Source organism: Lissotriton vulgaris, chromosome 2_1, assembly GCF_964263255.1.
Source record: "Lissotriton vulgaris chromosome 2_1, aLisVul1.2, whole genome shotgun sequence".
Lineage (NCBI taxonomy): Eukaryota > Metazoa > Chordata > Amphibia > Caudata > Salamandridae > Lissotriton > Lissotriton vulgaris.
The window spans coordinates 1646076035-1646101479 of record NC_141687.1 but is presented as its reverse complement, the minus strand read 5'-3'; the positions used below and the strand labels follow the sequence as shown (position 1 = coordinate 1646101479).

Here is a 25445-nt window from a genome sequence, read left to right as displayed (position 1 = left end):
AATATTACACTTGCACTTACCCCCCTACAGGCCATGTTGGCGGCATCCAACACACGTTTGTTAGCATTAGAACTTTCTTTGCCCTCTGACAATTTCCTGCCCCCTCTTCTGATACTGCTGCAAAAGGTGTTTGAAGAGCACTTCCATCTCTTCTCACTGTGCTCTACTGTAGCACAACTATAGAGCTATAGAGTTGGCTATTTGCTAGTGAGTAGCCACTCTTACTGCTACTCTTACCAGCCACAACTATCCTCTTGCTCTCCTTATATGATGGAGGAGCTTCACCAGTAGTCTGCGCAGAGGGGCGCTTTCATGCAATGTGGACAACTAGGGAGTCCAGAGGAACCTTCCCCCGGATGTATTTGGGGATCATTGGGATAGGGTTCAAACTTTTATACCCTGAGGGTAACCACCCTAGCTTTTACAGGGGGCTTTAACATTTGCCAGGGCAGATTTTAGCATCCCTTTTAACATGGGGAAGACTTGGACAGACCTCTCCTGCTTGGATACGGTCTCCAGGAGAAAGTTCACTTCTTACACAAGATGGATATCCACCTTGTGGTATGTGGCAGCCTGCTGAATGACCAATAGAGAGGGTCGGCCCTGATAGGGTTCAGATCAGGGTCCCCTGGTGGGTCCACATTATAGTCCTCCCATGGGTCATCCGTCTGGTTGATCATAAGGGTTCAGTGTTGCAGATTCGCTGCCCTGTACAAGCAAGGTAGAGTAGGGTGACAATGGTGGGGACTCGACAGGGGCAAGAGTGGAGGGTGAAGGTTGTATGGGGTGTAGAGGTGATGATTATGTGGCAGATGAATAAGGCTTTTGGCACTGTCTCTATTTCTTTTGGGGAAGGCTCATGTAGAAGGCTTGAGAGCCGTACCATCCTAGAAAGCCAGCTTCCTCTTGCAAAGTATAGGATATTATTATGAAGGAATCCTGGTTGAAATGTTTCCTGAGAGTGGCTCAATAAAGAGGTGCTACTGTCTAGTGTCCGGTTCTTGCTAGAGCCGCTCCCGTATGAGTGCCTTGACAACCTCTTGTGAGGGTTTTGGGGGTTGGAATGGTCCCTTGTCTTTGTACTCTTTTGAATGATGCTGCTTTGGTGCTGTATCAATCTTTGGTGTCGCTGGCGGTTTAGGTGTCAACAATTGCTTCGGAGCGATGTGACCATGAAAGCCAAAGGGGTGGTGACTGGTTCGCTGGCTTTAGAGCAGATGATTGCCTTGGTGCCGCAAGGGCAGTGGGAGTCCCAGATGGTTTCTAAGCCGAAGAGGACTTCTGTGTCAGAGCTGAAGTGTGAATAAATGTGTGTGTGTGAGAATCGCACTCGTTTATGCAAATGTAACTGAATATTTCGGTATGCATGCTATGTCAGATTAATGCCGGCTAGCATTCATATGAATCTGTAAGTGGCCTAGCCCCTGATAGCTGCTAGGACTCTGACATGCATCACCAGAGAGAGGTATTCCATTATAACATTTTAATCATGTGGTATAAGGATTCAGATAAACAAATTCAATATCTGTTCATTTTTTACAGTTCATTTAATTCTGTATCAATAATACATGAATTACGAATAGCATTTATAGCCAAAATACATTTCAATACATGACCCAATGCATTTCAGAACCTAGTGTTCCTTCGTCGGGGGTTCTGTTGAGAAACAAAAGGAAATAAAGGAAACATATTAAATTGATGCCATTTTTTGTTACACTTACAGAAAGGAACTCAACGAATTTCTTTATGAGTAATTAAGTAGAGTACTGATATCAACATTAGAATCTCTAGTGAGGTTTTTTTGACCTAGTCGATCGTTTTAAAAGAAAAAGTGGTGCGTTCTTACCTACTTGAAAAGTATTGGTATACTAAAGTACGGGAAATGCCATTATTCAATGCTGTTGAAATCTTTCTACAAGAAATAGAGATATGGCTTTTAAACACTGAGTAGCAATAGCATGATGTATTTGGTCTAAGTTGTTATCCCATGATTTTGGGCTTACCTGTATCAACAGGTGATTAGACAATAGTAATGGCAACCTGAAAGTATGAATGGGACCTGTTAAGTTTTTGTTCATAAAAGGAATGAGGGGTTCGAATCAACGTAAACTATATACTGAATGCGACTAACCTGCGTTGAATGAAAGTCGTTTGAAGGATTCAGATGTTAAAAAGCCTGTAGAGGCGATACTGCGAAAGAAAAAGAATAATTCTAAGTAACATACGTATTGCGTAGATTGGAGCTGAAGTGTGGCCAGCCTTGGTGGGAAGATTGGCATTCTCTGAGGCTTCTGTCAGCGCCAACAGGACCCAGTGGAGGGCTGTAGCCCCTGGTCTCTACCTACATGCTCAGGGCTAGATGCTCTAATCCCTAAGGAATGGTGCTCTACCTCAGCACAGGGCACCATCTTGTGTTGTTGTTAATGGGCCAGGGTACTCACAGTTCTTGGAGAGGTCTTCAGCAGAGGCCTGGGCTTCAGTGCAGAGGCCAATCCCAGTAGCTGGTCCACGTCTGATCTGCTGTGCGACTGTAGCCTGCTAGGTCTTTGGGTAAGGAAGAGCCTTATGGACCAGCCGCTTCCACCTTGTGGGCGATGCAGGTGATTTCCTCCTCTTCCTCAAAGATGTTTCCGGGGACTGCAAAAAGACTTCTTGCAGCATGGTGCGTGTACACCAATATTCCCTTTGCTATCAAAGGATTTTCTTCCCCCTAAACGCTAGCCACAAGTTGCAATTGGCGTTGTAATCAGGCAACAGACAAAGATTGCAGACACAGTGGTGGTTGGTCCACGGATATTTAGCAAAGCATCGAGGACAGTAATGGAATTGTGTTTGTTTGATCATCAGTGGCACATTCTTAGAGGGTAACCAGTGTGCAGAAGAGTCTTCAGCCCCCAAAGCCATCCAACAGTGGATAAGTATTAAGGATTTGATTGCCTATTGCCAATAAGGTATGAGTAGTTAGCAATGAGTTATGAAGGATACCGAAAGATCCTGACAGACATGTGAGGAAAACACAAATTCGGAGCCTACTTTTTTCACATCTGAACCCGATGGAGGAAAAAGGCAATCTAACATGGAGTTGGTGACAATGTACAATTACATCGAGAGAGGTCACACTGCATCATGTGACTAGAGAACATTCCCTAAAGAAAAAAACGTACAAAAGTCAGACCCCAAAACTAGACGGCAGGAGTATGCTACACTTGTCTATCGATAGCCACACACACTATGAATATATGTATTACAAACAAACGCACACACACACACACTTGCTTTAAAAAGAATACATGAAGTCGACTGTATTCCAAAAGCGACCATTTTCTCCAAATACACCAAGATGTCGGACAGCACAGATACCTAGCCAATTGACTGCAGATGTACAATTCGACATAGAGTACCCATCCTACATAGATACATAGGGATTTCAAACTTTAAAGATACTGAAAGCCTGGACACTCAGCGCAGATAAAGTACACAAACAGCCACCAGACGTTAAAAACAAATGGATAGATTAAGCAGATTACAAAAAGGTAGAATCGTACAAAAGCTCAATAGGCACATTCAGATCGGTTCCAAGTAGATCTTAATTAAAGCTCCCTGTTTTACGATTTCCGAGATTTTACAGATAAATACAGACAGAAAACAATGCGTTTTCTGTCTGCATTTATTTTTAAAAGTGGATAAAAACAGAAAATGTAGCTTCTTTTAAGTGACTCTCCAAGCTGTCTTTCATGCATTGTAGCCTAACAGCTAAGCAGATGGACCACATGGAAAATTAAAAAATAGGATGGCATTTGTATAAATAGACATATGTCAACATTCATTTGTGGTATAATGCGAATATTTAGTAGATATATTGTTACACAATATTTGTCATCTCAAAAACCTAAATCACGACAGACATCAAAGTATGAGTGTGTGTCCAATCAGTTAAATAAATATAGACATAACACAAAATAAATATGGATAAATACAGACTGAAATGTTAAAAAAATAAATACCATAAAACTAGGAGCCGTAATCTTAATACACAGTGTAATCAGCCGTGGTGCTGGCACACAGACACACATTTAGAATAGGCTTTTTATTACCTGAAATATCATCCATTTCTTTCTTCGCTCCTTCCTCTGTGACCATTTGAACTGCTGCAGTCAATGCAGAATTCCACTCAATGCTCTCATCAAGGCTCTCTTCAGAGACTGAAATCTGTGTGATGCTTCCTGCAAAGACACAGATGGTGAACTATGGCGATAACTGACCCACATGCTGTTCAGTGGGTAATTTGCTGTTCTTAGATGCTTTACCTTTATTTTTTATCTCAGCCTAGCCGCTTGACCAAACTATGATTCTAAGCACATGCATCTGTGTTTTTCTAACTAATGCAAAAATCTATAAATCAAACTGTACGGTCTGTCTTGCATCGTCACAATTACATGTACCTTCATGACATTCCGGTTTCTATAATTTAGCATCAACAGGACTATTCACATAATACTTTAGTATGTGCAACACCCATGTTAGCAGTGCTCCTACTATAGTCAAAAGTATCTATGTAAAATGCTTTTCCGCTGCTTGATCCCAGGTATTTGCTTTATCAAATACTCTAAAAATATTTTTTGTTCAACTCTTGTTCCATACTGGATGGACAATGATGATTTTCAGTTTGTCTGTGTGGGTGCAACTTCGCTTTCATGCAAGCACCTGTCTCCCTGCAAGCTCAGTTTCATGATCACAACACCTTTGAAGTCAGTTTTCAATATTTCATCCGAAAACGAACTCCTAGAGTATACAGGTACCATCCAATCGAGGATTCTGTGTGGACCAAGCACACAAGTATGAAATAGGCTCAATGTTAGACATTACCTCCATACGTTCTGGGCATAACACTATGTAAATAAGCAATAAATGACATCACATATTGCCTAGCCAAAAAAACACATCAGATTTGGAAGGATTTATAGAGAAGATAAATTCAAGGCAATTAAATTTTCTCTTGCTTCATTATATAATGACTACTTCATACAGCAAGGGATAACCAAGATGTTCAACGGTTCTCCCTTCACCGAACTAGCATACAAAATAAAAAGAAGTTGCAAGTGGCAGTAGTTTCTATATGGCAGATCAAGAATGACTTTCAGTTGAGGCTAGTTATAAGGTGTATTGCTAAGGTTTTGCAGTAAGGGCTGGGCCTTGCTGCACACATTTCTATGTTAGCATAGGCTTATTAGAAGTTTAAACGCCATTTTACCGTTTGCTGCTTTTTGCACCCAACACTGCATATAGCTGTTGTTGTAAGTTAGGCTGCGTGAATTTGTTCACATGAGGAAGGCCTGTTTTCGGCACCCCTAGACTTACATTGCAACCATAGTCTGCACAGTGAGTGCTAAAGCCTCCAAGGTTATCATACCAAGGTAACTGTTGTTCCGGCTGATCGGCTCACGTTTTAGACATAACATACATGCAGCTGCGAGCCAGCGGAGTTTCTGGCGCCTTTAATATTGCACTGTAGGCATGATTTTGGGCACTTGGAAGAATCCAGTTTTTCCAGTGAGCTAGAGCTTTTGCAGATCCTGATGTGATTTAAACCTGCTGATCTTGGAGGTATGGGGTCCCCCACACAAGCCTAAGAGACCCTCTATATTTTATAAAACATAGTTCCTATCTGGGGAGGGTGTTACACTAGGAACAATAAGACCTGTTTTCACCATCATTGTAATAGGATTTCTCTTTTTGTGTTTTATGGAATTGTAACAATGCTGATCATATTATTTCTACTCATATGTCTGCTTATGTTAGCAAAGACACTGCACCTTAGAGCACGTCTTTAAAATAAATATTTTAACCTTTCCCGTGTCTCCCTTACTCCTGTTGTGGACTGGTAGGAGAGTATAACAAAAGAGTGTTCTTGCTCCCCACCATTCCGGAGTACAACCTAAGTCGCATATTCTGGGTTCTGCACTGGATCTGGAACTGCTTATAAGAAAACAACATTAACTAGTATGGGCTTTCAAAGGTACACAAGAGGGGCTGATAAAACAGTGTGTGTAAAACACATCTTAAAACTACAATCCACTTGCTCTCACAATGCACCCAATTCGATCCCGGTTTCTGCTTTAGTTGAGAGCTAGGGACCTTTACATCCTAACAGATTTGCCTTACATGTTCTATCTTGAGTTAGGGTGGTCACAACGTTTCGGCTTAAGTGGAATGTGCAGAATCAGGGGATCATATTCCATCTACCAATGCTTTGATTCTGCTGTATTCTGGCTTCCAAATACTACTTCGAACAGATGTGTACTGTGGCAGACAGAAATATCAACTAACTGATGGAGAAACATTTTGGAAAGCTGGTTTTAGGAGAGGGGGGCAATCTGTCCCTTTAGATGAGTTTTGGAAAAGGTGAGACGTAGCCCATATCCACTGCTTAACCAAACCACATGGCCCAGTTTTGCCCCCCCCACCCCCCATAGTTATGAGGGAAATTAGAGACTGCCAGGCATCTGCACCAAATGCAAATGGAGGAGCCCACTCCACGTGACAGGGTCTTCAACAAAGGTCAACCACAGTGAGCTGCTGGAGAAAAGCAAGGCACCTAAAGTGTCCTGCTCAGATGACTTCCCATCAAGCCACACGGCTGACGCAGTCTTTCTGTGGAAGAATCCAAAGCTCTTTGAAAATGCACATTTTACACACCATAGATTATTATTCCCTTTTGTGCCTGAGACTGTGTCCCTGCCCACCAGAAGCAGTTTTTTTTATAAACGGGAACCCTTATTGGGATAGGTATATCTTCTTTCCCTTGAGTTTTTCTAGCTTTTGGGGTGCATCTGGGTTCTGCCTTGACCTGATGGCTTTAACAACTCTGCTTGAGCAAGATTGTATGAGAAGCACACATTCAAATTAATAATTCTGCCTTAGAGAAATTAGGGTGTGTAACTGGAGTTTTCAAAAGATGCCAAAAGATTCCAGAATAAGGGCACAGAAACATAACAAGGTTTTCAATCCCAGTAGCAAGTATTACATTTGCTCATATTATTATGAAGGAAGTAAGACTGCACATCTATCAATTAGGTCGGGCTGAATTCTAATTCCGTGAGTGGAATTAAAGAATTTTGGCAACTCCATATTACTCTTGTAAAAGAGTATCCACCAATCATTGCGTGGCAGACATTTTTCCCCGTTTGAGCAACATTTTCTACTCAAGCAGTATGAAAATCAATTTAAAACAAGCATTTGCAATGCAATAGGTCTCGTATTAGGAAAGTTTGAGCTATTGGTATTGTAAATGCCAAATCTTTTATTTATGTGTTGGTTTTGAAAATAGCGAAATTACAATGCCAATGCAATGCCAATGGTTTTAACTTTCGCAAATGTGGCACCTATAGTATTTGTAATGCAATATGTGTTGTATTTACGTGACTTAGATGTATTGATATTACAAATAACAATGGCCTTTAACTTTTAAAAAATAATTAATACTTACATAAAAGTTATTGTAATTTATAATGGCAATAGATTTAACTTTTGTAAATAACTTTTGTGAAGATTATGTTTAGTGTATTTTATTGTAACGAAAATCCAAGAACAGAAGTGAAATATTAACATCTTTTTGTGACATTTGTAATAAAGCTTGAAACATTGAGAGAACATATTTAAACCAGTTGTTGTTGAATGGTTGCACAGATTGATGCTGTGGTGGCGCTGAGTGATGTTGTGGTGACGACGAGTGATGCTGTAGCATTCAGTGATGCTGTGGTAGCGCATAGTGATGTTGTGGTGCCCCTGAGTGATGTTGTGGTGCCTCTGAGTGATTCTGTGGTGATGCGATAGAGGGAGGGCGATAGATAGAGGGAGGGCGATAGATAGATCGAGTGAGGTCAAAAGATAGATAGATGGCATGTTGCACTGGCAACACAAACAGGCGTGAAGTGTACAGGGTATAAGAATTGATTCCTGCCTCATGTGAAAAGCGCTCCCTTGCCGCGGACCTCGCCATCGGCTGCAGTACACAGGATTGCCCAACGACTGCCACCTCTGCCCATCAAGGATGCTGGCCCTCAATGAAACATGCTGTGCCCTTCTGTAAGCCAATATTTTTGACCCAAGCAATGAAAGTATACTATCAGGTACAGAACCATTAAATACAACACCATGCTTACTGAAGATATGCATGGACACCATTTTATAGAGTTCCATGAAAAGTTACCATACAAATTAATAAAACCTATCTCAAGGAATTACATGTCTCAGATTATTGAATTGGTCTAAAACTTCCTTCAGTAACAACACTTGACGCATTTGTTGCCTTTGAGTTTGACGCTTAATCATTCTGGTTATTTGGGCCTGTGCTTCTCGGTATTAAGACAATTTTAAGGAACATGTTAGCAAACATCTGCTAAGAAAAAATGAAGCTAGAGGGAGAAGGGAAATAAGTCAGATAGATACCTCTGCTCAGGAGTTCCGTAATTAGGCACTAGGAATACTATTTCTTCACTATTTGAATCCTGGAGTTTGACTATATTAAAAAGGTAATAGTTATTCCAATATTAGTTTTTGTGAAAATATGCTGTTTACTGTCAGGCATGTACCAATTTGCTCATTCCCCCACCAAGTAATGCTAATTTTTCAAGTGTCATTATAGAGCTGGAAGAAGTGGCCACACATATGCAAATAAATAGTGAAGTTAAAACAACCTGTTTAACATTTGCTCAAAGGGTGGTTTGTAGGAGCATAAATGTAATATTGAGCAACTGTTCATGTTGTGTTTTAGCTGTGACTTCATGAGCCATGCAGCTGTACGGACTCTGGCTTTTGCACTTAGGCCGAGGAGGGCAAAATTCCATGAACAGTTTATGTTAGCGTTCCCTTTGTTTTCAAGAACTGGAGGATCACATATAAGAAAGGACAAACAGATTTCGAAACCCCACCTGTCCTCAGCACTGTGAGAATGTACTTGTGCTTTGAAAAGATGCTGGTTAGTATTTTCCTTCAGCTTAACTTACAAATTCTAGTTTGTGCACACATCTGACTCAACTATTACTTTAAAGATCAGTGATGTTTAAATGGTATAAAATGATGGCGCCAACTGTGTCTGGCAGTGTATATTTGGAAGCCAATTTGTTTTTTTAATCTCTCAGGCTTACCTTCAACACTGGTGTATTGCGGTCTCTCATTAACAGACAAGTGTGCTCCACTAAAGATATGTTAAATTGATCATTAAACCTGATTGAACAAGAGTTGTTGTGTTGGTGTATTTGTGTTAGGTGTGGGAAAGGAGAGGAAAATATGGGAATAAAGATGGTTTAGGATGTGTATTTGTGAGGTCAGGAGGGTGGGAGTGGGTGTAGGTTTCTATTGTGATGGAATGTATTACGAAATAATGTGAGTTTTTGATGTGTTGGTGTTTGTGTCATGTTTTATTTGTGTGGGGTAGTAAGAGAAGTAGTTGATGTACTCATTTTCTGAGAGGGATTCATATGTAAAGTACTGTTGGTGAGTGGAAGTTGAAGGGTAACGGGGGTGGAAAAAATAGTGTATGGGGTGTGAGAAGGGAAGGACAAAGAGTTAAGAGTGTGTGTGTGTTAGAGTTGTCAGTTGGAAGAGGTAATATGTGTGATGTACTGGAGTGTAAGGATTGTTTGGTTGTGTGTTTTGGGTAAAAAAGAGGCGGGCGTTGGTGGATGATATGATGGAGGGTTGAGTATAGGTTTGGGGTGACAGAAAGGGGTCTGTTGGGGGCAAGTAGAGGGTAAAGCTGGTGTTTTGTATGAACAGGGAGTATGTGTATGAATGGACTAAAGTTATGTATAATGTGGCGTGTGGATTTGTTAGAGGTACAGGACAGAGTGGTGTTTTGTATGAGAGTGAAGGTACTATTGGGTGGTAGTTGGGCTAGAAGGGTGTAGTTTGGTTTGTGGGATTTTGTAGTGGTTGTTGAAGTGTGGACAGGCTTGTTTTGCTGTAAATGAGTAGTGTGCAATTGCTGTAAGGGTGTTCTGTTTGTGGATGGGTAAAGGTGGTGACTGATGAATGGCAACAAACATGTGCAATGTAATAAGTCGTGCACTTGTGAGAGAGCTATTGGCATTGTAAATGACAGTCTTTTACCCATGTGTTTTGTTAAAGAAAGCAAGGGGTTATCCCAACCTGGGTAGTCTTGAAAGATGTCAGGGTGTTCGGCCCTGGAGAGACAAGCCAGCTGCGTCTGCATCCGGGCAACAGAGAACACGCATTTGCAATGCATTGAGAGAACATATTTAAACCAGTTGTTGTTGAATGGTTGCGCAGATTGATGTTGTGGTGGCGCGCAGATTGATGTTGTGGTGGCATTCAGTGATGTTGTGGTGGCATTCAGTGATGTTGTGGTAGGGCATAGTGATGTTGTGGTAGGGCATAGTGATGTTGTGGTAGGGCATAGTGATGTTGTGGTAGGGCATAGTGATGTTGTGGTAGGGCATAGTGATGTTGTGGTAGGGCATAGTGATGTTGTGGTAGGGCATAGTGATGTTGTGGTAGCGCATAGTGATGTTGTGGTAGCGCATAGTGATGTTGTGGTAGCGCATAGTGATGTTGTGGTAGGGCATAGTGATGTTGTGGTAGCGCATAGTGATGTTGTGGTAGCGCATAGTGATGTTGTGGTAGCGCATAGTGATGTTGTGGTAGCGCATAGTGATGTTGTGGTAGGGCATAGTGATGTTGTGGTAGGGCATAGTGATGTTGTGGTAGGGCATAGTGATGTTGTGGTAGGGCATAGTGATGTTGTGGTAGGGCATAGTGATGTTGTGGTAGGGCATAGTGATGTTGTGGTAGGGCATAGTGATGTTGTGGTAGCGCATAGTGATGTTGTGGTAGCGCATAGTGATGTTGTGGTAGCGCATAGTGATGTTGTGGTAGCGCATAGTGATGTTGTGGTAGCGCATAGTGATGTTGTGGTAGCGCATAGTGATTCTGTGAGGGCGATAGAGTGAGGGCGATAGAGTGAGGGCGATAGAGTGAGGGCGATAGTGTGAGGGCGATAGAGTGAGGGCGATAGAGTGAGGGCGATAGAGTGAGGGCGAGGGCGATAGAGCGAGGGCGACAGATGGATAGAGTGAGGGCAAAAGATAGATAGATAGATAGGAGTGATAGATAGAGTGAGGGCGATAGATAGAGTGAGGGCAATAGATAGAGTCAGGGCGATAGATAGATAGAGTCAGGGCGATAGATAGATAAAGGGGGGGCATGTGGATGGTGGTCCAGTCTTCCTGGCTGTGAGTGGGTCTGTGGATGGTATTGTAGGGGCTTGTGGTCTAGAGGTCTGTGGATGGCGGTGCAGCAGACCTGGCTGGGAGGGTCTGTGGATGGTGATTGCTGGGTGGGTCTGTGGATGGTGATGGCTGGGTGGGTCTGTGGATGGTGATGGCTGGGTGGGTCTGTGGATGGTGATGGCAGGGCGGTCTGTGGATGGTGATGGCAGGCCGGTCTGTGAATGGTGATGGCAGGGCGGTCTGTGGATGGTGATGGCAGGGCGGTCTGTGGATGGTGATGACTGGGCGGTCTGTGGATGGTGATGACTGGGCGGTCTGTGGATGGTAAATGCTGGGAGGTCTGTGGATGGTAAATGCTGGGAGGTCTGTGGATGGTAAATGCTGGGAGGTCTGTGGATGGTAAATGCTGGGAGGTCTGTGGATGGTAAATGCTGGGAGGTCTGTGGATGGTAAATGCTGGGAGGTCTGTGGATGGTAAATGCTGGGAGGTCTGTGGATGGTGATGGCTGGGAGGTCTGTGGATGGTGATGGCTGGGAGGTCTGGATGGTGATGGCTGGGAGGGTCTGTGGATGGTGATGGCTGGGGCGGTCTGTTGATGGTGATGGCTGGGAGGGTCTGTGGATGGTGATGGCTGGGAGGGTCTGGGGATGGTGATGGCTGGGAGGGTCTGTGGATGGTGATGGCTGGGAGGGTCTGTGGATGGTGATGGCTGGGAGGGTCTGTGGATGGTGATGGCTGGGAGGGTCTGTGGATGGTGATGGCTGGGAGGGTCTGTGGATGGTGGTGGCTGGGGCGGTCTGTGGATGGTGATTGCTGGGAGGTCTGTGGATGCTGATACAGGAGCCCCCCGCTGTGGGGTGGTGCAGCTCGTCTGCGTGCACTCTCCCCTGTCCCTGCCCTTGAGTCTGTGCTGCAGCCTCGGCTCCTGTCTGTCTCATCGAGGGGTGTTAACGAGAGCCGGAGGCGGCTCTCGCTGTGTGTTCTGGAGGGGCACGGAGCTCATCAGAGCAGTAATTACAGCAGTGCGGGAGGGGGGGGTCTAAAGAGAGGGGGGGGCAGGGAGTTGAGGAGGGGTGAGGGAGCCAGGGAAAGAGGGAAAGAGTAAGTGTACTGTATACACTGAAATAGAGCACACTGCTTCCCCTCGCGGCGCAATACTTAGGAGCAGACAGAGCATGAAACGGGGAGGAACTTTAAAGCAACGAAAGATGGGTTGAGATAGAGTGAGGGCGATAGAGTGAGGGCGATAGAGTGAGGGCGAGGGCGATAGAGCGAGGGCGACAGATGGATAGAGTGAGGGCAAAAGATAGATAGATAGGAGTGATAGATAGAGTGAGGGCGATAGATAGAGTGAGGGCAATAGATAGATAGAGTCAGGGCGATAGATAGATAGAGTCAGGGCGATAGATAGATAAAGGGGGGGCATGTGGATGGTGGTCCAGTCTTCCTGGCTGTGAGTGGGTCTGTGGATGGTATTGTAGGGGCTTGTGGTCTAGAGGTCTGTGGATGGCGGTGCAGCAGACCTGGCTGGGAGGGTCTGTGGATGGTGATTGCTGGGTGGGTCTGTGGATGGTGATGGCTGGGTGGGTCTGTGGATGGTGATGGCTGGGTGGGTCTGTGGATGGTGATGGCAGGGCGGTCTGTGGATGGTGATGGCAGGCCGGTCTGTGAATGGTGATGGCAGGGCGGTCTGTGGATGGTGATGGCTGGGCGGTCTGTGGATGGTGATGACTGGGCGGTCTGTGGATGGTAAATGCTGGGAGGTCTGTGGATGGTAAATGCTGGGAGGTCTGTGGATGGTAAATGCTGGGAGGTCTGTGGATGGTAAATGCTGGGAGGTCTGTGGATGGTAAATGCTGGGAGGTCTGTGGATGGTAAATGCTGGGAGGTCTGTGGATGGTAAATGCTGGGAGGTCTGTGGATGGTAAATGCTGGGAGGTCTGTGGATGGTAAATGCTGGGAGGTCTGTGGATGGTGATGGCTGGGAGGTCTGTGGATGGTGATGGCTGGGAGGTCTGGATGGTGATGGCTGGGAGGGTCTGTGGATGGTGATGGCTGGAGCGGTCTGTTGATGGTGATGGCTGGGAGGGTCTGTGGATGGTGATGGCTGGGAGGGTCTGGGGATGGTGATGGCTGGGAGGGTCTGTGGATGGTGATGGCTGGGAGGGTCTGTGGATGGTGATGGCTGGGAGGGTCTGTGGATGGTGATGGCTGGGAGGGTCTGTGGATGTGATGGCTGGGAGGGTCTGTGGATGGTGGTGGCTGGGGCGGTCTGTGGATGGTGATTGCTGGGAGGTCTGTGGATGCTGATACAGGAGCCCCCCGCTGTGGGGTGGTGCAGCTCGTCTGCGTGCACTCTCCCCTGTCCCTGCCCTTGAGTCTGTGCTGCAGCCTCGGCTCCTGTCTGTCTCATCGAGGGGTGTTAACGAGAGCCGGAGGCGGCTCTCGCTGTGTGTTCTGGAGGGGCACGGAGCTCATCAGAGCAGTAATTACAGCAGTGCGGGAGGGGGGGGTCTAAAGAGAGGGGGGGGCAGGGAGTTGAGGAGGGGTGAGGGAGCCAGGGAAAGAGGGAAAGAGTAAGTGTACTGTATACACTGAAATAGAGCACACTGCTTCCCCTCGCGGCGCAATACTTAGGAGCAGACAGAGCATGAAACGGGGAGGAACTTTAAAGCAACGAAAGATGGGTTGAGATAAGGAAAGACTGCAGAAGGAACAACCGAGACAATAAGAGAATAATGAATTCTGTATATGGAGAGAGCGGACAAGAAAAAGAACAGAAGTAGAGAACGGGTAATAGGAGCAAATATGGGCGGACAATGCAGGAAACAATGAAAAGAGAGGAGGGTGGATGAGAAGAAAGAATAAAAGATGGAGGAGAGGAAAAAAGATCGGCAAAGACAGATAAAACAGAACATAGAAAGAACGCACGAAAAACAAGCAGCAATATCGAGAGGTGGTGGGGCAGGGTTACGGGTAGGGAGAGAAGGCACAGGCTGGACAGGAGAAGTATGGAGAGTGGTGCAGGCGGGGGCGTGGAGCAAACCCTTTGAAGAGCGTTTGGCTGCCAGGGGGGCGGAGAAGCAGATTGCCTTCAAGGCAGGAGGCAGGCAGAAGGCTCGGCCAAAGCTATTAAGCTGTTCTTCGGCAGTTTTACAAAGGCAGGAAGCGCCCCAGTTAATTGGAAAGCTGACTGGGGGTAAGGTCTAGCGCAAAAAAGGAGTGCCGGTAGCTCCATCAGAAACCACCGTCTCAAATTAGGCACTGCTCTAATCAATCAATGTACTTTTGTACCTGCAAATGCGTTTACTTTGAGACAATATGTGACTTGTTGGACATAATTGAGCTTCCTGAGGTGGCATAAGAGACTCGCTTACTGGCGCTGGGTTGGGTGTGTGGACACTCGTGCTTTGCTCAGCTGTGAGATCCATTTACACACCCGAGTAAGAGACCCAGTGAGCTCGTCACCCTCCTGCAGAATGGGGACAAACATCTCATTAGGCACATGGGGCTGAGTGACTTCTGTTTACCATTAAGGAGTCTGCTGCAGCTTCACAAAAAGGGCACGAGTTAAGCTATCCCAAACTTTGCCAACAATTGGCTAAGAGCACCGATTCCATTAAAAACAACAACATAGACACAAATCATAGTGGCGTTTAAATAAAACATTTGCAGAAAAAAGTGTGACATTTCCAAATTGGAACCTAATCGAAGGCACGAACCCCAGGCGCTTGACAGGCAAAGCCCCGAGCCTGCGCTTGGCGTGTTGGCAGTACAGAAATGAGAGCAGAGCAGAGAATCATGCGGATGTGGAGCTGGGTAAAGCTGAATGATAAAAACACTACAGAGAGGTGGGGAAAGAGCAAGAACAAAGGACGGGAGGAACACGGGAAAAGGAAAACAAAACCACAGGGCAAAGGCAGGAGGAGGCAGTACCCACTCAGAGCATGAGAGTCTGCAATAGGCCCTATCGCCGTGAGACGAGCACCCAGGGTACAATAATGAAAAACAGAGGTAGATATGAGGGAGGAAGAAGGGGAGAAGTACACTATTATGGGAAAAGAGTAGACGGAGCTAAAGCTACATGAGGGGGAAGTGTGAGGGGTGAAGCATGCAAAAAGACGTGCAAAAATAGGGAATGAGAGAAGGAAAGGGTCCATGGATAAGGAGGCAAGATTTAGAAGTAACTGCAGAAAGGAAAATCAACAAGGAGTGGGGGAAGGAGCGGTGGGAGCACATTAAGAGAGGAGACGAGATGCCAGCAGAGCCGAGGCTGGGAACCCAGAGGCGGCCCTAAGGCTGGCAGCAGAGAGGGGAAGTCTGAGAGGCTGTGTGCGGGGAGAGAGGAACAGATGGCTGTGAAGCAGGGGCGGGGCAGCGGAACCCTTTGAAGTGGCCTGGTGGCCGTGAAAGGAGAAATGCTGCTGCCAGGGGGAAGGCTCGTGCATGAGAGCAGGTCATGTGATTGTGATTCACGGGAACTGTTGAAAATCCTCATCATAAAAGTCAACTTTGTGGATGGGCGACATTAGGTCTCTCTACGAGACCTAAACAGGGTTGTGCAGTTAGTGCTGACTTTTCAGCGTGGAACGTGCAACCGGAGCTAAAACTGAAGAGCAACCATGTGACATGCATATTCCGCCCATTGGTTGAACTCTGTGGAATCTCTCAGTTTTTATGTGCATCTGTGTGATTCTGCAGAGTTAATTCCACAAGTTCTGCCCAGGCCGTACCGAATTAAAAGCACCTTGCAAGTGCAAGAACAAACAAAAGGGTTTGAATTGCTTGCTAATCATATCCTACCACCCCACATCGAAGGGAAGAAAAGGTATGTGTAAGTAACACTCTAGGTGAATGCAAAAAGGAACAAACAAACAAAAAAAAAATCACAATTGAAGCCCTGAAGAGGGGGATGGCTGTAACTGATAACGGGCAGGTTCACCTCCTTACCATCAGACGAAGTTGGAGTCTGCAGAACGCTGCTTGGTGCCCCGGGCACTGGTGCTCTAGCGCTGCTGATCAAGAGGTCAAACTTGGTGCTCCGGCAGGTGTTAGTGCAGACTTTATCATGCTGGTAAAAGTCAATCTGACCTGAATCCATCATCTTCCTGAGTAGAGGTATTCATTAGAAAGAAGAAAAAAAACGTTTTTGGGAACAATTCTTTGAATGGCCTCCCTACGTAAAACTGCATCTTTGCAACTGCTTCAGAATTCCGCTTTGCTGTTTCCAAAATACAAATTGTATTAACTTCAACAGGAATGAACAAGCATTAGAACAAAACGGAAGGGATAGCTAATCAGAAAAGCCTACAACAGAACAAAACCAAAAGAGCTATAACCTTGCAGATGTGTCCATATGCCCTCTGGATCCCAATACCATCTTCACCAATTAAAACCTTAATCACTATCATTGCAATCACTATGGAGATGGAGCAAACCAGAATGTGGCAGTTTGCCAGTGGAATTGTTTTTTTCTAGCTCATTGGTGTTCCCTCAACATTTTGACAACAAATGGTTCCTCCTTGTCCCACAACTACAGATCTGTGAACTCTAAATAGTCCACAATCCTACCAGGAAACAAAAGAAAGAAGATGTTTACAATGCAGTTTATGTATTTTAGTGGTATGTATCTAAAGCTGCATTAATTATTTCTACTTTTGTACTTCACGATTCAGCCATATCTAAAGGCTCAATAGACAAATGCACCCACTGTAGGGAATCTATGTTAGACCAATGTTTGAATCCTACTGTGTCGATAAAATGAGTACAATCAAGTTGGATATCAGTTAACATCTGTCTTTTAGCGCCAACATATTTATGGGTGAAAGGGAGCTATACAAATCCAGGTTATTTGTTAATACTTTTAAAAATGTAATTTCATACCTCTTGACAGCCACTTGACTCATTAGAGCACTTACGAAAAGTATAGAAAGCACTTGTCTAGTAACTTGGTATACTATTCTACATGCAAAAAAGACCACAATCCCCATGGTCCTTTAAGACAGACAAGTCATTCTCTCCATTCCCCCAATATATCAATACGCCATTAAGATTGCCCTAGACTAAGCTCTCGCTGCCCATTTCGATTGCTTCGCGTTAACTAATTTACATTTTCTACCACAACTCTCTGAAGTTCAACATGGTTTTGCTAAGAGGATGGCTCCACGCTTACCAAAAGCACTCTTTCAAATTGGAGGACAAGAAGGGGACCAGAGCCAATAGCAAGCACTGTAAAGTAACTTGTGCCAAGAGAGGTTATTTTTCACACACATTTCTTGGACACATTTTTAAGAATATTGTATTATATCTGCTGAGCAGGGAATGCAGAGATGGGCATCATATAAGGTGCAAGCTACAGTGCATGACTGGCTGAGGAAAGGCCAGTCCAACGACCAGTTCTGGCCAGATATTTATGTTGTTAATGTTGAGGAGAATGAGGAAGAGACATATAAATGCCTAGTTCTGGTTAGATGTGGATGCTATGCATGCGTCTCTATTTTAAACCTCCCGTTTTTTATTTACTTTCATTTAATTTCTATTTTCCCTGTTTTTACTGCGTGCTCGTGCTCCCTCCCGCCCACTTACCTGCATTGTAATTTGGTGAATCACCGCTGCTCGAGCGGGTCCGGTTCCGGGGATCTGCATTTTTGCTCGCCATCTTGGGAGCGAATGGGTCATTCTTGGGGGCCATTTTCGAGCATTCTAGCGCTCTTGAGAAGTGTGTTACGCCTACTTAAGGCGCACTACTCAGCGCGCAGCGGTGACATGCAGCGGGTGCGCCTTCCCTGTGCCCGAGTCGTGCCAGAGTCCTGCCCGTCTGCGCCCATCAGCGTTAAGCGTGGCAGTACTCTGGTTATTTCCAATCTTCCGATGGCTCTCTTATATTCTAGGGAGCAAATCCTTAGACTGCGAGATACAATCACTCCTTGCCATATTACTCCTGTTTTCCCGTTATGTGGCCCTTATGTGTGTCCCTGTGGTAAGCTGTGCCTTCCTATTTCCTCTCCTATATCTGCTTTTATGACATCCCACCTTGTAGTGGACTTTCTATCGGCCATTCCTGCTCCCCACACTCCGTCGTCTCCACACTTAAAAATCTGGCACCTTAATGTTAGGTCCCCGTCTAAACATCATCAGGACATCAATGACCTGGTATCTCAGGAATCCCCTGATATATTTTGCATGACTGAAACTTGGCTACAGGACGATGCCTTGGCTATAATTAATCTTGCTCTTCCTTCGAATTACGTTATTTTTACGCTTAATCGTCATTCTAGAGGAGGAGGTATTGCCATGGCCATAAAATCCTGTTACCCTTGTATTTGGAAACCGATAGATATAGCTGGTTGTGAATGTGCTTCCTTTGCTATTTCTATAAACCATCATTTTACTCTGTCTGGTTTGGTGATTTATCGACCACCAGGTAGCGATACAGCATTTAGGAAAGCACTTCCTGAGCTTGTTAGCTCTTTGGCGTCTGTCCCAGCTAACTTTACCATCATTGGGGATCTTAATCTTCATTTTGATGATGCTTTTAATACTCCAGTGATAAGTGGTATTCTTGCTGACCTGGAGGCTCTTCAACTATTACAGTTGATCTCCCACCCCACACATAACTGTGGTCATATTCTGGACCCATTGTTCACTAATTTGAGTGTGGTGAAGGTTAGTACGCCTAGACCTATAGCCAGGAGTGATCACTATCTGATCGAGTTTCAGGTCACCACTCAGGACCCTCTGTATAAAACATCTGACAGAGCTATTTTTAGACGTCCTTGGAAAAAATTCAAACTTGCAGAGTTCCACCACTTCCTGGAGTCCTCTCCTTTGGCTTCTTTTGACGATGTTAAGTCTGGTTATACCCTTTTTTGTGCCTGGATCACCAAAGCTCTTGACGCTCTAATTCCTGCGGCATGGAGTAAGAGCAGCCGGTCTGTATCCAGTCCATGGTATAATGACTCCTTACGTCTTTTGAAAGCCACTTGCAGACAAGCAGAGAGCTTGGCGTAGGACCTACGAAGCAGGACTGAAAACCGTTTATCTTGCTAAAGTCAAATTCTATCACCGAGCTGTCAGCAGGGATCGTGCAGCTTATTATTCTCTTGAATTCAACACTAGCCTCAATCTCACTAAATTGATTTTTAAAGTTTTAAAAGACCTTACTGCTAACAGAGCCTCAGTGCCTGAGGTCTGTTCATCATCTCACTGTGAGGCTCTCGCAGCTTTCTTTGTGGAAAAAGTGTCTAACATCTATCGCTCCTTCCCTAGTACTACGCTTATAAGGGAGGAGTCGTTATCCACTTTTAATACCAACTTGATTCTTTCAACTCTTCCTGCTCTTTCGGTGGAGGAGTTTGAGAAATTGGCAGTTAAAGTGAAATCTTGTTCCCCTGTGGATCCACTTAGACCTGGCCAATTCAAAGACTCAGCTGCCCTCTGCCTGCCCCCATTAGTCATCTTATAAATCTATCCCTCTCCTCGGGTAAAGTTCCCTTGAGATGGAAACAAGCTCACGTCACTCCCATCCTGAAAAAACAGTCGCTGGCCCCTTAAAGCTTGAGAACTATCGTCCTATCTCCCTCCTCCTGTGGACTGCGAAGGTGACAGAAGCCCATGTTAACAGCATTCTGTCCAGTCATTTACTATCTGCTAACATCCTAGACCGTTCGCAGAATGGCTTCCGTGCTGGGCACAGCACTGAGACAGCTCTCCTTTCCATGGTAGAACATCTGCGCGCTGTGTTGGATGCGGGTCAAACGGCGGCCCTGGTACTTTTAGATCTCAGTGCCGCCTTTGACACCGTTTCCCATCCAATACTTCTGCAGCGGCTGGATGAGGCGGGTGTCAAGGGTCCAGCTCAGGAATGGTTTCGATCATTTCTTTCTGATCGTACCTTTCGGGTTTTTACACCTCCCTTTGAATCTAAATCCCACCTCATCGAACAGGGAGTTCCACAGGGTTCAGCACTGAGCCCCACGCTTTTCAATCTTTATGTGCAGCTGCTGGCTGCTGTCGCCAAGCGCTGGGACCTTACTATGGTGTCCTAAGCTGACGACACGCAGCTTGCGGTGGCACTTAGTGGCAACTCTGACCTTGAGGCCTCTAACTTTCGTGAGGGTCTCCGTGCGGTGGCTGGATGGATGACGGCGAATTGCCTGCAGCTCAATGCGAATAAAATCGAGGTATTGATCGTGGGTAAACAGAGCAACCTTTGGGGTGACAGGTGGTGGCCAGCTGACCTCGGCCCTACCCAGAGTCCGGCCGTTGAGGTGAAAATTTTGGGTGTGTGGCTAGACCCGACGCTCAGTTTCTCCTGCCACACAAAAAAAGTTGCTGCAACTTGTTTTGGCACTTTACGTGGGCTTAGGCCGGTGTTGAACTTCTTTGATGCTCCGACTCGTCAACTGATCATTCAGGCAGTTATATTGTCCAGGCTCGATTATGCGAGCTCTTTGCTGCTTGGAGACAATCAGGCCGAAATTCTGAGATTGCAGCGTGTTCAGAACGCTGCAGCCAGGGCCTTAGTTGGCCTTCCCAGATTTTGTTCTGCTAGAAGCACTATTGCCAAGCTCCACTGGCTGCCTGTGCCTCAGAGGATAGAATTTAAGACTTTATGTCTGTCTTTTAAGATTTTAAAACTTGCTTCTCCTCCGATTTTGGAGCATCTTATTCTCCCTTACACTCCTTCCCGTCAGCTGAGATCCTGTGGACAAAACTTCGCTATAGTCCCTCGTTTTCTGAGAAGTAGGTCTGGCGGCAGCTCTTTCAGAGTACTTGCCCCTAAATTGTGGAACTCCCTTCCTGCTCATATTCGTTCCATGGATGACCTCTTGTCATTTAGGAAGGCTGTAAAAACTGTTATCTTCCCAAATAGCTGTTAATTTTATCCATTCTGTCATCTCTTCTTTTTCTGTTCGTGTTGTGTTCCTTTCCAGGCGCAGCGCCGGGACGCCCCTTAGATGGGGCAGCTGTGTGCTTAAAAATGGAGTTAACATAACATAACATAACATAACATATTAGGGTCTCTGTGCCAGGAGTTGCGCCAGTCCAATGACCAGCTCCTGTCCAGTGTTGATGCCATGAAAGGATATATTACATATACATATTTCCAAAGCACAAACCTAGCTAGAGATCAACTGGGCACTACGGGTGCTAGTGGGATGAAACAGTCCAGTAATGAGCACTGTTCATACATTAATGACTCTAGCATTAAATGCACCTGGGTTACAGAAGTTGATTCCCAGAATGAAACCGAGCAAGTCTCACCTATGAATATGGAACAAGGGACTTACTTATGGGTTTCCTTCTTCACATTCTTCGCTCAAAGAAAGAAAAAAACGGACACAAAGAAATATGTAAATGGCCCTCAAATCCGCCCTCTAGCCAGGACACCAAACATACATATGGCTGGAAGCTAATCTGCAGAAAGGAGAAACAATAATAACGTTGCTTGGAAAAGGGATACTAGACCACATTACCTTTTGCAAATAGATCAATCTAATTTTCCTTTAATTTTTTCCAGTTTTCAGGGTGCCGCTGAGTTCTGCCTCGGCTGATGGGCCTTTTAAAATGGCAAACCACTTGTTCCCAAGTAGGTTGGCAAAGGAAAATGCATTAGCAGCCGTTTGCTATTCCAGAGAAGTTACAGAATTATGAACAAAGGAAACCAAAGGTCCTAGTATTTTGTTGGCTGAATTATGACCAAACAATTTTATAGTGCTTAGTCTGGCATGCGCTAAAATCCATTTATTACTTATATGGGCAAGGTCATTCTACAGAAAGGCAATTCAAAGACTTTACCAATATCCAGATTGTTTCAGATCTCATTAGGCTCGCTATAAGTTACAGCTTCCAGTATGCGCTTGTTGGTCGTTTGCTGTAGCTCTCTATAGCCGGCCCCTTAACGAAGATAAATATGGCACGTGCACCAAACCAAAAATCCTGCCACCCTAAAGAATAATGGGAACTGAGAACCAGTCAAAGGTGAAATTACTTAGAAGTCTAAAGTTACAAGATGTAGAGATAACGAGGGTCTCTTGAACCAGAGTAACTTTCAAGCTTTTCTACTGACTACAACAACAGGTTTCCCCCCTCACCATGGCAATACTTCCGGGCCCACAACATGCACTCCGGTCTCATCCACCGGCTGGCTTACATTCCGATGCCTCGGAGACCTTGTGAATGAACTATGCCTTCTCTATCCGTCCACCCCCCACTTATGCCTCCTTCACATCATTCTTCCCTCACCCACACATAACCCAGTTGGGGACAGGGCGTGAGGGACGCTGCACCACGTGAAAACCTCTCTCGAACATCAAACCTAGACACAAAAGCACAATGTGTGGATGGATGCCTATATCGCCAGATGCTGTCAATAGCAACAAAGTTTAAATGTTTTGTTTGTTAAAAAAATAAGTAAAAAAAAGTAGTAATATGACAGGAGGATAGCAATTACAGATAGATTAACCCTGGTGTAGCACAGAAGTGGCTATGGGCTGGGCAATATGGGGCAAAACCTTTCCCGCTGGGTATGTCTGAAATGTTGCACCTGAAATGAGCCTATATTCCACTCTATGTTATCAGAATTGTACCAAGGCGTCTCTTGGCAGGTGACAGCTTATTATCAATGTTTCTGAAATAATGTCTATACGTTGATCCAGGTTTGCTTACTACCAATAAAAAGAATTTAAAAAAAACAAAATGTTCAAGCCTTTCAAAAACTGCCCTACTTGTGGAATATCATTGAGAACAGCCTTGAATAGTTACACCCAGAGGTTTATCTTGTTATCTAATGCTGGCTAACTGCAAAGTCAACTATTGTCGACTAATTGAACTGCATTTGTTGCTAAGATCCTATTAAACTGTTTAGCTAAACAAATTAATTAAAGAAAACAATCTCTAAAACAGTTACCAACTATGTTTTCGGTCCAGGGACAGCACTGAAAGTGATAACTGAGGTCTACCAAATGTTTGAAAAGAAAAAATATATGTCTGCTAATCCTGCTGGACGGGTCAGTCTCATTCAAAAACACAAGCATTTGCAATGCAATAGGATTTGCATTTACGATTTTGTGTTTTTAAAACAGATAAATAAAAGGCATTGTCATTTACAATGCCAATAGCTTAAACTCTCGCAAATCCAAGACCTATTGCATTACAAATGCGCTTGGCACCAGTGCTATAAATATTAAAAATAAAGCGTTAGTTGAAAACGGGTCCTGCCTGCAATAGCCGCAGGAGAAAGCTATTTGAGAAAATAGTGCCCGGAGGCTGTAATTAAAGCTTACCGAGTAACAACACACGTAACTGGGAAGTGTCCTCATGGGAGGTTACAAAATGAGACCGGGCGGTACTAAGGACGGACTATGCTAAGAACAGATTTTTAGCGTATGTGTTTTTAGGGCCACGCCGTGAATTACATTGGCCATGCCCCTTTGAGAGAACCCCCCACCGAGTTTTATATCCCACTTAAAGAAATGCTGGTATTGGAAATTTAAAGGCATGTGCTGCTTTTGGATGGACATGTAGCACTGAAGACAAAGAGTAAACAATAGAAAATACCAAAATAGCATACACATGCAACATCACACACTAAACATAGCTCGGCACAACAGTCCAAACACAACCCAACACTTTACAAGCCAGCATCGCTTTGTAATATTGCAGCACAAAAAGCCAGAAGCACACATCACAACCACAACAAAGTAACACGCATCAAAAATGTTCCAGCGTTCTTGTTGCACCTTAGAAACTCCAGAAACCTGCCTTCATAGTAGGTGGTAAAAGGTGTTTGCCCCAAGTGCTTCCTAAGTTTACCAAACAGGACATGAAACGCCACCAGTCAAAGATGGTTTGTGGCCCTGCCCTAGTCTTTTTCGATACCCAGCACTGGTTTGTGCCGCTGGCTCCCCCAAAAGAGACGCTGTGCGCGTGCACATCTTCTGTCCGGGCAGGCACGGTAAACAGGAGACAGGGGGGGTACAAACATGCCTCCGGTCCAATCAAAAGTGCGCAATTTTGACGCGCACCAATGAGAATCATGGGTGGACCTTCCACAGCAAAACCGACTACAATAGTCTTGCAAGCGAGCAGCACATGCGCTGGTTTGCTAGGCGCGACCTAATTAATTAATAAACACAAACATCCCATGTTGTGATGGGGCAATTCTTCGCTGGTTCATATCATATATACAGGGTTGATGTAAAATGGTGAAAATAAATGACTCGTACATGCCCTGTGAAAAGGCCATTTGAATTTCTTCAAGCACCCTAATACTAGCCCCCAATCTATTTTACTTCTATCTTGAAACTCCTGGCAATTTTAGACTGATTTGGTCTCTCCTACCACCAATATGCAGAGTCACATAATACTGAAAAGTAACACTAGCTGACCAAATTAAAGGCTGTCTCTCAAACAAAAAGCTGGATGTCCCGATGTTTTTTGAAACTGAATCAAATTAAAACTGAATTTCTGGTTAGTTCTGGTTAGTTTAAAGAAGGAGTCGCAGTGAAAAACTGGCATGCAGACATCAAAGACCGAGACCTTTCCTCAGGGTGCATGCAAAATGCCAAATGTGTATAAAATCAAATGGTGAAAGGAACTAAACATCAGCTAAGACATAGCAAATCAATTCACAGTTATTACCCAAGAAGACCTCAAACTTACTAAATAAGCATTGATGTTCTCAAGACTAGAAAGTATAATCTCAATCATCACTGGCCTGCCTGATATCGGGACAGACTCTCTGAAAGACGTCCTTCATGATGCTGCAAGACTAGTCACTGACACAAGGAGTTATTTATTAAACGTTAATGGCTTCCATTTTGGGTGCGCTGCTCCTTCACATCTGCCAGCAGCATTACCTTCAAAGACTAACATGAAAATCTCTTACTACCTGAAAAACAAACTAATACTATTAGGCAGATAAGGCTACATATGCAGCTGAAACAACGCTGATCTGTAAACCCGTTGCTACATTAAAACCTTCATGTTAATACAATCATCTCAGCTTTTGTCCCTCAGGTTTGGAATAGCATTCCATTAGGTAAAACACTGAAAAAACACTGCAAAAATTACACAAATGAACTCCTGTCTCTTCAATGCACAAAACCCACTACTTCCTGGTGCAATTGAAACACCATAAAAATCACAGCTGAACAGAATTTTTGTTATGCATACGCCCTTTCAAAATATCT

The 25445-nt window shown here is 44.7% G+C and overlaps 1 protein-coding gene across 8 annotated transcripts in view; it reads right to left on the bottom strand.

Moving 5' to 3' along the window:
- GMEB1 (glucocorticoid modulatory element binding protein 1) overlaps window positions 1-25445 on the bottom strand; it is a 283921-nt gene that overhangs the window by 120781 nt on the left and 137695 nt on the right. For all 8 annotated transcript variants that reach the window (XM_086957554.1, XM_086957559.1, XM_086957560.1 and 5 more), the window contains 2 exons: window positions 16201-16358; window positions 4095-4223 (listed from right to left, as the gene is read on the bottom strand). In XM_086957554.1, the coding sequence (XP_086813680.1) occupies window positions 4095-4223; window positions 16201-16358 (287 nt within the window). The remainder of the gene's footprint in view (window positions 1-4094; window positions 4224-16200; window positions 16359-25445) is intronic.